Here is a 13,152-nt window from a genome sequence, read left to right on the forward strand (position 1 = left end):
AATTGTCCAAAATGTCTTGGTATTCTGACGCCTTAAAACAGGGGTCTTTGAACTATGGCCCTCCAGTTGTTCAGGAACTTCAATTCCCATCATGCCTAGTCATGTCTGTGAATGTCAGAGTTTTACAATGCCTCATGGGAAGTGTAGTTCTGCAACAGCTGAAGGGCCGTAGTTTGAGGATCCCTGCCTTAAGAGTTCCCTTCACTGGAACTAAGGGGCCAAGCCCAACCCCTGAAAAACAACCCCCACACCATAATCCCCCCTCCACCAAATGATTTGGACCAGTGCACAAAGCAAGGTCCATAAAGACATGGATGAGCGAGTTTGGGGTGGAGGAACTTGACTGGCCTGCACAGAGTCCTGACCTCAACCCGATAGAATACCTTTGGGATGAATTAGAACAGAGACTGTGAGCCAGGCCTTCTCATCCAACATCAGTGGTTGACCTCACAAATGGGCCTCTGGAAAAATGGTCAAACATTCCCATAGACACACTCCTAAACCTTGTGGACAGCCTTCCCAGAAGAGTTGAAGCTGTTATAGCTGCAAAGGGTGGGCCAACTCAATAATGAACCCTACGGAGCAAGACTGGGATGTCATTAAATTCATGTAAAGGCAGGTGTCCCAATACTTTTGGTAATACAGTGTGTGCGTGTGGAGAGAGAGAGAGAGAGAGAAAGAGAGAGAAAGAGAGAGAGAGAGGGAGAGAACGAGAGAGAGAGAGAGAGAGAGAGAGAACGAGAGAGAGAGAGAGAGAGAACGAGAGAGAGAGAGAGAGAGAACGAGAGAGAGAGAGAGAGAGAGAACGAGAGAGAGAGAGAGAGAGAGAGAACGAGAACGAGAACGAGAACGAGAGAGAGAGAGAGAGAGAGAGAGAGAGAGAGAGAGAGAGAGAGAGAGACTATATATTATAAATATAAATACTATATGGTCTTTCCCTTTAAAAATGGCCCTGGCCCAATACAAGTCTGAGTCATACCTCCATTGGAAGCCATTCATTATCACCAGCATGATACCCTCTGTTCTAGAAGGTACATACGATCTTCAGGCTCCCTGAGGACAGACCTGGCCACAAATCACAATATACAGGGACCCAGGGGAAGAAATTAGGGAGCCAAGGCACCAGGAGCAGGTGCTTAGAATGATGCTATAGTGTGAAAACAGTCATTTCTGCAAATCACCAGAATAGAAGAAAGAAAATGCCTGGCACGTCATCTGCTGCCCCGACAGCTCAGTCCGCTTACAGCGCACACAGAGAGCTGGCACGGCAAGCCATGCAGAAACCGCGAATGTCAAAGAGAAAGCCATCAGGTGTTCACATTCATTCCGCACCTTGCACTGGAAATGCAATCTTTTAACAATGTGTTTTGGAATCAATATTGCACACAGTACAACGGTTATAAGAAGCAGACAGGCGTGACTCCTAGTGGAGTGTCACCTTGGATTCATGTCCCTTATATAGTATTTAAAGAGGAGCTCCGGTCTCTGAAGTGAAAAGCTCAATATCATCTGTGGGCGTTACCTACCTCTGTTTCCCCCGAAAATAAGCCCTACCCTGAAAATAATACCTACAAGGACTTTAACTAGGGCTTATTTGGGGTGTAGGGCTTATATTGCAGCCATCACCGACAATCACGCTAGGTCTTATTTTCGGGGAAACAGGGTAGGGTGGTCTGCATGCAATACAGCCCACCTAGGAATGCCCACTGATTACTTACCTCGGCCTTGGCCTCTGACACTTCCAGGAGGTACAGATTGACACCTAATAATAAAACTCCTATCAAGAGCCAACCCACAGTATCAGAGTCGGGGTGCTGTGATGTTTTCAGGACGCTCTGTACAGCACCCCGCCGGCCCCTCCCACCAGCCATGATTAGCGTGCATTGTATAGATCAGGGGTCTCCAAACTATGGCCCTCCAGTTGTTCAGGAACTTCAATTCCCATCATGCCTAGTCATGTCTGTGAATGTCAGAGTTTTACAATGCCTCATGGGACATGTAGTTCCACAACAGCTGGAGGGCCGTAGTTTGGAGATCCCTGGTATAGAGAATCACAGAGACCCAGTGATGACATCCCCTGGTCCAAAATTTTTTAAAGAAGTAGGTTTTAATTAGTAGTTTAACGAGACCCTAAAAACCAAGAGAAGAGACCAAGCGGAAGACCGTACCCTTTTTAGCTGCTGCTCCTTGTACAGCTTCACAGTGCGGGCCGGCTCGGAGATCAGGTTCTTGTAGTTCTCGCAGATGTTAATCCGGGACTGTGCCACCTGCATTGTGCCTTCTAAGAACGATTTCCATACCGTGTATATGTTCCTGCAGATAAAAATAAAAACAGTGATGTAAGGATCAGTTGGAAAAACCACAGTGCACAGAGGGGGGGGGGGATCAGGAGATCAACACTCCCCTTTAAAGCTCAAAGTGCTCCCCCAGCTCCAACGGTGGACTATCCCTGCTTTGGCTGTAGACCTTTGCTTTGGTCTTGTAGACACAAGGACCCAAGGATGGCGGAGCATTGGGGACAAGATGCTGTGGGGACTGGTCTAGCTGCGGGGAGGAGAGGAGGATCAGATATGTCCAACTTTTATTTGTTCCCCTATAGCAGAGATATGCAATTAGCGGATCTCCCGCAAAACTACAAGTCCCATCATGCCTCTGCCTCTGGGTGTCATGCTTGTGGCTGTCAGAGTCTTGCTATGCCTCATGGGACTTGTAGTTCTGCAACAGCTGGAGGTCCGCTAATTGCATATCAATGCCCTATAGCAAAACAAGCAGGTAACCCTTCCAATACAGACAAAGCCCCACTGCTAGGGATAGTTTTTTAGTTGCCCAAAGTTGGGCTTTAAAAGTGACCCTGTTACCACAGGGTTACTTACAAAAGAAAAACAGACCTGTAAAGGAAGAAGCACTATACAGTGGAACCTTGGATTACGGGCATAATCCATTCCAGGGGAATGCTTGTAATCCAAAGCACTCGCATATCAAAGTAAGTTTCCCCATAGAAGTCAATGGAAACGAAGATAATTCGTTCCGCATTGACTTCTTTTACATGCAATACCGCATGTGGCCAGAGATTGGGGGAGGCGCCGGACAGCCTCGGAAAGACTCGGGAACGCAGTATTTCCGAGTGATTCCGAACGGCCCCGAACCGTTCCGAGTTTCCCCGGTGCCCCCTGCACCTCTGGCCAAATGCAGTACTGCACACCCCATTAGCTTGAATTCTGCTCGTTTTGCGAGGCAACACTCGCAAACTGAGCCAGAATTTTTATTAAAAAGTTGCTCGTCTTTTAAAATGCTCGTTAACCGCGTTACTCGTAATCCAAGGTTCCGCTGTACTTACCTTTCCAGGGACCTGTGTCTGGAAACACTGCTTTCCTGCTCCCTGCCAGCTGCGGGTATTCCACACTTCTGGGTGTGTGAGTGCCTGCTCCCCTGACCAGCTCATACGTCATTACAGGATGTACAAGCCGGTGATAGGAACCATTGTGGGGGAATATCCCATCCAATATCTGAAGCAGCTTGGGGAGCAGAGGAGTTTCAATGCACGACCTTTAGAAAATAAAATATTGTGCCTTTTGGTTTGCAGGGCTTGTCTTTTCTTTTGCAAACGAGCCTGTGATGACAGGGTCACATTAAAGTGTTACTAAACCCAGTAATATGAAAATAGTTCATCTGCCCCCCCAGTGCCCACAGCTTATAAATCTTCTTTTTACATTCAAATACTGTCGCTATATACCTTTTTTGGCTGATCTGTATACCACAGTCAGTGATAATCTGCAGGGTCTGTCTGAATGCTGAGTGTTCAGGTAGGAGGAGATTTCCACTACAGCCTGTGTCGTCCTCATGCTGTTATGGGAGGCAGGTCGTCCATCAATGAAGATGTGACATCCCACCCACTGTGTTGTTTTTTAGTTACTGGGCATGGAGGAGGGAGGGAGGGAGGGAGGGAGAGACTGGGCTGTCATTTAGCATCTGTATACACACCCAAATGTCTCATGTCATACCATGTGACCTGAAAAGCTCAGCTCAAACAAGGAAATGTTCTCTCCAGCAAATAGAGACCAAACTGAGCATGTGCAGCTTTACTAACCTCACTGTGTCCTACCTGGCCTTGCCTAGAGAGACCCTGCAGGAGGAGGAGGATCTGTCCATACAGGATCAAACAGCCTTTTTACACAATGCAGAGGATTAACCCCTTAAGTTCCACAGTGCGTATATCAAGCATGCTATTCTGCATATACAGACTGATTTTACTGTTGATATAGTGAATGTAGGTCCTGAGTTTAGTAGCACTTTAATTGCCTAAAAAAAAAAAATATTTTTTTTTTTTGTCTAAAACATACTAAATACCATACAAAAACACCAAACATTCCTATTCCCATTACCATACATTATTTAACTGTTTGCCTACCAGCCGCTGTCATACTGCAGCAGGTTGGCTCCCCTGTGTGAACTGATGTAAGTATACATCGGCCACTTTGAAAACGATAGGGAGCGCACGCACGCCAGCGGAGGCGATGCGCATGGCCGCGATGTCAGCTGGCCACCCACGATCACTCCACAGAGAGCCAGAACAGGGATCTGTCAATGTACACAGACAGATCCCCGTTCTGACAGGGGAGTAGAGAGAGATCTGCTGTTCCTAGTGATCAGAAACAATGATCTCTCTCCTCCTCCAGTCAGTCACCCCCCCCCCTCCCAGTTAGAAACCCCTCCCTAGGTAACACTTAACCCTGCCAGTGACATTTATACAGTAATCGTGGCTATTTTTAGCTCTGATCGCTGTATATGTATGTCTATGGTCCCAAAAAAGTGTCAAAAGTGTGCGATGCAGTCCCGCTAAAAATTGCAGATCACTGCCATTACTAGTAAAAATAAGTACTAAAAATGCCATAAATATATCCCCCATTTTGTAGACGCCATAACTTTTGCGCAAACCATTCAATATACAGTTAGAGCTTTTTTTTTTTTACTAAAAATATGTAGAGGAATAAATATTGGCCTAAACTGATGAAGACTTTTTTTTTTTTGGGATATTTATTATAGCAAAAAGTAAAAAATCGGCGCTCTTTTTTTGTTTATAGTGCAAAAAAAAAAAAAAATGCGATCAAATACCACCAAAAGAAAGCTTTATTTGTGGGAAAAAAAGGACATCAATTTTTCTTGGGTACAACGTTGCACGACCGCGCAATTGTCAGTTAAAGCGGCGCAGTGCCGTATCGCAAAATATGGCCTGGTCATTAAGGGGGCAAATCCTTCCGGTCCTTAAGTGGTTAAACTCAAAACATAATTCTGCAGCTACAGTGCCCTACATCTGAGCAGTTATAGCAGCACCAAAAAGGCAGAAGGAAGCGGTGTAAAGAACGGATTGTCCTCCTGTCTATTGTATACGGTGTAACACCTGCTACCCTTTCCCTATGTGTCCCCGGAGGTGTTATGCTTCCTGGAAAAGCCAACCTTAAAAACAGATTCCGACAAATGCGTGTCCCATTACTTTGTGAGAGAGAGAGATACATCACACACCACAGCCCAGAACCACGGGGAATTCATTAGTAGACCATAAAGTGACCGGAACAAGACATCTTATTAAATCATCCCATTGTGTCTGGAGCGGCCGCTGGGAAAACCTATACATTTTAGTGTCTCATCTGTTCTAAACTCCTAACAGCAGACTAATAAAACACAACAACGGAGGGAAGACCAATAAAAATGTTGTGCAACCAACATAATGAATACAAAGCATCAATGGCACTGAGAGAACGGGTAACATGAATGGACCGAGTTCAAATTTATTGAATGAAATGTTCCAATAAAGCACAAGTTCCCCTTTAAAAAAAATAATAATGAATACAGTTTTTGCAGGTAAAAAAAAAAAAAAAAGATTTTTTTTTTTTAAAGAACAAAGCATTGCACCCCCAATCAGGGGATTACAGGTGCAATGTGAGGCTCCTGCAGACTATCCCTAAATTTTGGTGTAACATGTAGCTAAAGGTGAATGTATCCTTTAGCCTGGGTTCACACTATAGCAATGCGGGAACCAGCGTGATTCCAGTGCCGACTCCCGCATCGCATCGCATCCCTCCCACAGGCAGTTCACACTGCCCTCTGCGAACCGCTGTGGGTATCAATACAATGGTAATGACACCCCCCCAGATCAGTTCACAGATCGCAGTGCGAACTGTGGATTCGGACAGGAATCAGATCGCATGGGTGTTCCAGTGCGGGGAAAAAAAAAAGTCCCCGCAACTTTTTTGTGCAAATCCAATGTGAGCTCAGCCATACCATACATGCGCGCGTGCGAATCACATTCAATGTCTGTGTTCGCAACGAGCGCTGTGGCCTATACGGCATGAATGGGTGCCCTGCTTATGTGGCTGGGGCAGCCCAGAGCTGCAGGCAGTCAACCCATGTAAACCATAAACAAGATTGTCTTTAACCACTTGAGCCCCGGACCATTATGCTGCCTAAGGACCAGAGGTCTTTTTTCCAATTTGGCACTGCGTCGCTTTAACTGCTAATTGCGCGGTCATGCAATGCTGTACCCAAACGAAATTTGCGTCCTTTTCTTCCCACAAATAGAGCTTTCTTTTGATGGTATTTGATCACCTCTGCCGTTTTTATTTTTTGCGCTATAAACGGAAAAAGACCGAAAATTTTGAAAAAAAATTATATTTTCTACTTTTTGTTATAAAAAAAATCCAATAAACTAAATTTTAGTCATACATTTAGGCCAAAATGTATTCGGCCACATGTCTTTGGTAAAAAAAATGTCAATAAGCATATATTTATTGGTTTGCGCAAAAGTTATAGCGTCTACAAACTAGGGTACATTTTCTGTAATTTACACAGCTTTTAGTTTATGACTGCCTATGTCATTTCTTGAGGTGCTAAAATGGCAGGGCAGTACAACCCCCCCCCCTAAATGACCCCATGGAAATTGCTGAGAGGCATGTTGAACCCATTGAATATTTATTTTTTTTGTCCCAAGTGATTGAATAATGACAAAAAAAAAAAAAATATTTACAAAAAGTTGTCACTAAATGATATATTGCTCACACAGGCCATGGGCATATGTGGAATTGCACCCCAAAATACATTCAGCTGCTTCTCCTGAGTACGGGGATACCACATGTGTGAGACTTTTTGGGAGCTTAGCCGCGTACGGGGCCCCGAAAACCAAGCACCGCCTTCAGGATTTCCAAGGGTGAAAATTTTTGATTTCACTCTTCACTGCCTATCACAGTTTCGGAGGCCATGGAATGCCCAGGTGGCACAAACCCCCCCCAAATGACCCCATTTTGGAAAGTAGACACCCCAAGCTATTTGCTGAAAGGCATGGTGAGTATTTTGCAGCTCTCATTTGTTTTTGAAAATGAAGAAAGACAAGAAAAAACTTTTTTTTTTTTCTTTTTTCAATTTTCAAAACTTTGTGACAAAAAGTGAGGTCTGCAAAATACTCACTATACCTCTCAGCAAATAGCTTGGGGTGTCTACTTTCCAAAATGGGGTCATTTGGGGGGGTTTTGTGCCACCTGGGCTTTCCATGGCCTCCGAAACTGTGATAGGCAGTGAAGAGTGAAATCAAAAATTCACGCCCTTAGAAAGCCTGAAGGCGGTGCCTGGTTTTCGGGGTCCCGTGCGCGGCTAGGCTCCCAAAAAGTCTCACACATGTGGTATCCCCATACTCAGGAGAAGCAGCAGAATGTATTTTGGGGTGTAATTTCACATATTCCCATGGCATGTTTGAGCAATATATCATTTAGTGACAACTTTGTGCAAAAAAAAAAAATTTGTCTCTTTCCCGCAACTTGTGTCGCAATATAAAATATTCCATGGACTCGACATGCCTCTCAGCAAATAGCTTGGGGTATCTACTTTCCAAAATGGGGTCATTTGGGGGGGGTTTGAACTGTCCTGGCATTTTATGCACAACATTTAGAAGCTTATGTCACACATCACCCACTCTTCTAACCACTTGAAGACAAAGCCCTTTCTGAAACTTTTTGTTTACATGAAAAAATTATTTTTTTTTTGCAAAAAAATTACTTTGAACCCCCAAACATTATATATTTTTTTAAAGCAAATGCCCTACAGATTAAAATGGTGGGTGTTTCATTTTTTTTTTTCACACTGTATTTGCGCAGCGATTTTTCAAACGCATTTTTTGGGGAAAAAACACACTTTTTTAAATTTTAATGCACTAAAACACACTATATTGCCCAAATGTTTGATGAAATAAAAAAGATGATCTTAGGCCGAGTACATGGATACCAAACATGACATGCTTTAAAATTGCGCACAAACGTGCAGTGGCAACAAAATAAATACATTTTTAAAAGCCTTTAAAAGCCTTAACAGGTTACCACTTTAGATTTACAGAGGAGGTCTACTGCAAAAATTACTGCCCTCGATCTGACCTTCGCGGCGATACCTCACATGCATGGTGCAATTGCTGTTTACGTTCGACGACAGACCGCCGCTTGCGTTCGCCTTAGCGCGAGAGCAGGGGGCGACAGGGGTGCTTTTTTTTTTTTTTTCCTTTATTATTTTTTTGCTTTTTTATCTTATTTTTAAACTGTTCCTTTCATTTTTTTTTTTTTTAATCATTTTTATTGTTATCTCGGGGAATGTAAATATCCCCTATGATAGCAATAGGTAGTGACAGGTACTCTTTTTTGAAAAAATTGGGGTCTATTAGACCCTAGATCTCTCCTCTGGCCTCAAAGCATCTGATGACACCAAGATCGGTGTGATAAAATGCTTCCCCAATTTCCCAATGGCGCTATTTACATCTGGCGAAATCTAAGTCATAAAATGCTCGTAGCTTCCGGTTTCTTAGGCCATAGAGATGTTTGGAGCCACTCTGGTCTCTGATCAGCTCTATGGTCAGCTGGCTGAATCACCGGCTGCATTCTCAGGTTCCCTGTTGAGACAGGAGAGCCAGAGAAAAACACGGAAGACGTTGGGGGGGGGGGCATTCCCTCCCACTGCTTGTAAAAGCAGTCTAGAGGCTAATTAGCCGCTAGGATTGCTTTTACATGAAAGCCGACCGCTGGCTGAAAAGAATGATACCAAGATGATACCTAAACCTGCAGGCATCATTCTGGTATAACCACTCAAAGTCGTGAATGGCGTACCTGAAGACAAAAAAATGGTTAACAATAAAGCACAGTAAACGGTAAAGTATAAAAAATTGCATACCTGAAAAGCAAACATGATAAAACATAATAACAATAAAACATTGCAGAATAGAATACAGTAAAAAAGAGCAGAACAAGAGAGAGAGCATAGAGAGAGAGAGAGAACAATAAAACGACAACTATTTTTTTTTTTATTTTATATATTTTTTTTTTTTTTTTTTTTACACTTTTTTTTGTAACTAACTTTTATAACGGTAACCGGTTCCAGGTTCGGGCCTCTCAAAATGCGATGGCATCTTGGGAGACCCTCTGAAAGTGCGCCTAGTCTGTGCAATGCTGTACCCTACGCTAATACTCAACTAATGAATGGTAGCGTTCAAAACATTCACCAATGCAAAGACCAGGATTGTCAGGACAGGAGGGACAATAATAGCGGGTGTCACGCCTATATCCGCGCTTGCTGCAGACACGACATCTTTTTTGGGGGGGGTTCGTTGGGTAGGGGTACTCGGGAGGATATAAAGAAAATGCCTCTCATGCAGCCGACTGCATTTGGTTGGGGATGTGAATGGGGGAAGTACGGGCGCTGCAGAAGTGGTGGGTTCCCAATTAGGATTGGCGAATGCAGCAGGAAGGGCACTATGGGCACGACGGGCCTGTGTTTGTCTTTTTGATGGCAGCGGGACACTACTTGTGCTTGCCACCTCACCAGCTTGAACTGCACTTATGGGACTCGCCACGTCACCAAGTGTTACTGCAGTGCTGGTTTGACTACGACCGGGGTGTACTAGGCCGCTGGTGCTTGCCAGTTCAATAAAAAGCTACCAAAAAAACTGTTAGCGATCGCAGGGATCAGGCCTGACTCTGCGAACACTGCAGTTATGCGTTTAGTGTTTTGTAAGTGACAGTGATCGATCGATACTGCACTTGGGTGGGCTGGGCCGGGCGGAGGGGCAAAATGCAGGTGCTAGCAGGTATCTGGGCTGATCCCGCTAACACTGTGTTTTTGGGAACCCTAAACTGCTGGGGACGCTAGTATAGATCTGATCGGATCAGATATTGATCCGTACAGATACTATACCACTAAGGGAGGCGTATGCTGCGTGCGTGGGTGTTAGCGGTACTGGCGCTAATCTGACGCTGTCTGGGGCGACGCATATCACCGCCGGGCGATCAGGGGGCTAAACCTTTATTCGGTAATAAACGGCGGTGCCCTGACACTAAAAAAAATAAACAAACTAACCAGCGTCACCCGTAACACTTATACGGTGATCAGTGGTGAAAGGGTTAACTAGGGGGCCATCAAGGGGTTAAACATTTATTAGGTAGTATATGGGGGTCCCTGACGCTATAAAACACTGACGGCGAACCTAAATATTTAGGTCCCTAACTAGCGTCACCAGCGACACTAATACAGCGATCAGAAAAATGATCGCTTAGCGACACTGGTGACGGGGGGTGATCAAGGGGTTAAAACTTTATTGGGGGGGTTAGGGGGGTATCCTAGACCTAAAGGGGGCTAATATTCACTGTCCCAACACTGTAACTGTCACAAACTGACACCAATGCAGTAATCAGAAAAAAAAAAAAAAAAAAAAACTGCTGGTGTCAGTTTGTGACAGGGGGGGGGGGGGGTGATTGGGGGGGGGATCGGGGTGTTTTGTGTGCCTGGCATGTTCTACTGTGTGTGTGTAGTGTTGGTGCACTCACAGTGAAGTCTTCTCTCCTCGGCGCTGCAACGGAATACCGAGCCGAGGAGAGATGACATCATTTCCTTTGCTGCTGTTTAGCATACAGCAGCAAAGGAAGTGATCTGATTGGCCGGCGGCGATCGCGAGGGGGGGGCCACGATCGGATGGCCTCCCCCTCACCTCTGATCGCCGCTGGACAAAAGACGACCGCCTCGGGCACCGGGGGGGGGGGGGGGTCCGATCGGACCCCCCACCCGCGGAAGGCAAATCACGTATATGTACGTGATTTTGCCTGTCCGTGCCACCTTGCCGACGTAAATCGGCGTGAGGCGGTCGTCAAGTGGTTAATAGAAGTGTTATATTAAAGCGGAACTTTAGTCATTTTTTCATCTTTCCATTTAATAAATCTTCTGCCCTTGTTGTTGTTTTAACATTGGATAGTAAAACATTTTTTTTCTGCCAGTAAATACCTTATACAGCCTACTTCCTGTTTCTTGTCTGGTCATTAGCCCTAGGCTTATGACATCATGCACTGCTCTCTCTCTCACTCTTGTGAAAGTTTGCCAGGAAGGGAGTGGGGAAGAGTCATAAGAGGGCCAATGAGAGCTGCAGAGCTGGAGGTGTGCCTCTGTGTGTAAATCCAGGAAGTGAACAGGCAGCAGCTTCAGCTGCCCCCGGTAAAATGGTTGCAGCCACTCAGTGGAGGGATATTTCTGCAGCATATTTGGCAAGTACAGAATTACAGTATATATAAAATAATATGCAAAGTGGTTGGAGGGAAGCTTCAGAATGGCAAATATGGTTTTTATTACAAGTTATGTGAGCAGACTGAAGTTCCTCTTTAAAGAGGAAGTAAACCCCCTCTATAAAAAAAAAAAAAAAAAAAAAAAAAAAAAAAAAACATCCTGCAGGATATAAGCATAATGAGCTAGTATGCATAGCATACTAGCTCATTATGAATTACCTGTGATCGAAGCCCCCCGAAGCGACCCTCGTTAACCTCCTCCGTCGCCGCTATGATAACTGGAGTGACTTCCAGGTATCGCTGCTCCGGCGCTGTGACTGGGTGGAGCAGCGATAACGTCACTCCGGCGCATGCGCTGTAGACATCGGTGCCCGTTTTTAGGAAAGTATCTCCTTAACCGTGTAGGTCTGGGAGATATTTCTTGCACCTACAGGTAAGCCTTAATCTAGGCTTACCTGTAGGTTAAAGTGGTCTGTAAGGGTTTACAACCACTTTAAGAGTTACTAAACCCAGGTCCCTGCATTCACTATATCTGGTCTGCCACAGTACACAGAATATGGAAATGCAATTATTTTAGTAAATATAAACTGCTAAATACCTTTTCTCATCAGCAGACTCACAGATACAGATTAAGCCGCTCTGGATGGTCTGAGGAGGCCTGTTATGCACAGTGCTGTGGTTTGGCCACAGTGGCGGTGCCCCCGCAGTAACTTGCTGTGGGGGCACGCAAGCAGACGCGATCCCGAACCATGGCTCCATGTGTCCATTCACACGCTGAGCTGCGGCTTGGCCCCACACCCCCCTTGTCTCCTGATTGGCTCACTGGCTGTGATTGACAGCAGCGGGAGCCAATCAGGAGTGCAAGTCCCCAGGGAGACCAGACTCTCGTGGAGATCACTGGATTGAGAAAGGGCTCATGTAAGTATTAGGGGGGCTGCTGCACACGGGTTTTTCACCTTCATGTATAAAAGGTAAAAACCTTGTACCTTTAACCCCTTCCTCTCAATTATTCCCCTGTGTATGATCTGTGTGCTCACCATTACCAAGCACAATGTTTTAACCGGCATGTTTCTTCATTTTCAAAAAATTTGGGGTAGCAAAATGGATCACCTTGGGCTCTCTACTTTGCAAAAAGGGGCCATTTCCGGGGTGTTTGTACTGTCCTGGAATTTTTTATTTTAACAAAGGGAAACTTTTTTTTTTTTTTTTTTTTCAAAATATTTGTTCTTCTTCTCCTTTATATAATAAAATCTAAAAAAAACTCAGGTGTTAAAGTGGAACTAAAGTCTAAATTAGAAAAAAAAAAAAAAAACCCACAGCAGGCAGGTTCTTCATTGCAGAATAGACATGCAATTTCTCTTCTGCAATAAAAATAAACCTACCTGCTTTACACAGTATATTGAGCTGTACAGTGTACATACCGGCACAGTGCCTGTATGCCAGGATCGCTGAATTGTTGTGCATGTTCAGGAATTGCATCATCCTGCGTCAGATAATCAAGACAACCGAAGACCGGCACCGGGAAGAAGCCAGGGAGAAGGTGCCGGACCAGACGAGGGACCTCGCAGGCATCTATTGT

At 44.9% G+C, this 13,152-nt stretch overlaps 1 protein-coding gene across 4 annotated transcripts in view; it reads right to left on the reverse strand.

Moving 5' to 3' along the window:
* Window positions 1–13,152, reverse strand: part of FCHSD2 (FCH and double SH3 domains 2) — a 375,255-nt gene that overhangs the window by 139,365 nt on the left and 222,738 nt on the right. For all 4 annotated transcript variants that reach the window (XM_073612907.1, XM_073612906.1, XM_073612905.1 and 1 more), the window contains one exon: window positions 2,169–2,313. In XM_073612907.1, the coding sequence (XP_073469008.1) occupies window positions 2,169–2,313 (145 nt within the window). The remainder of the gene's footprint in view (window positions 1–2,168; window positions 2,314–13,152) is intronic.

This window comes from Aquarana catesbeiana, linkage group LG02, assembly GCF_042186555.1.
Source record: "Aquarana catesbeiana isolate 2022-GZ linkage group LG02, ASM4218655v1, whole genome shotgun sequence".
NCBI classification, from domain to species: Eukaryota; Metazoa; Chordata; class Amphibia; order Anura; family Ranidae; genus Aquarana; species Aquarana catesbeiana.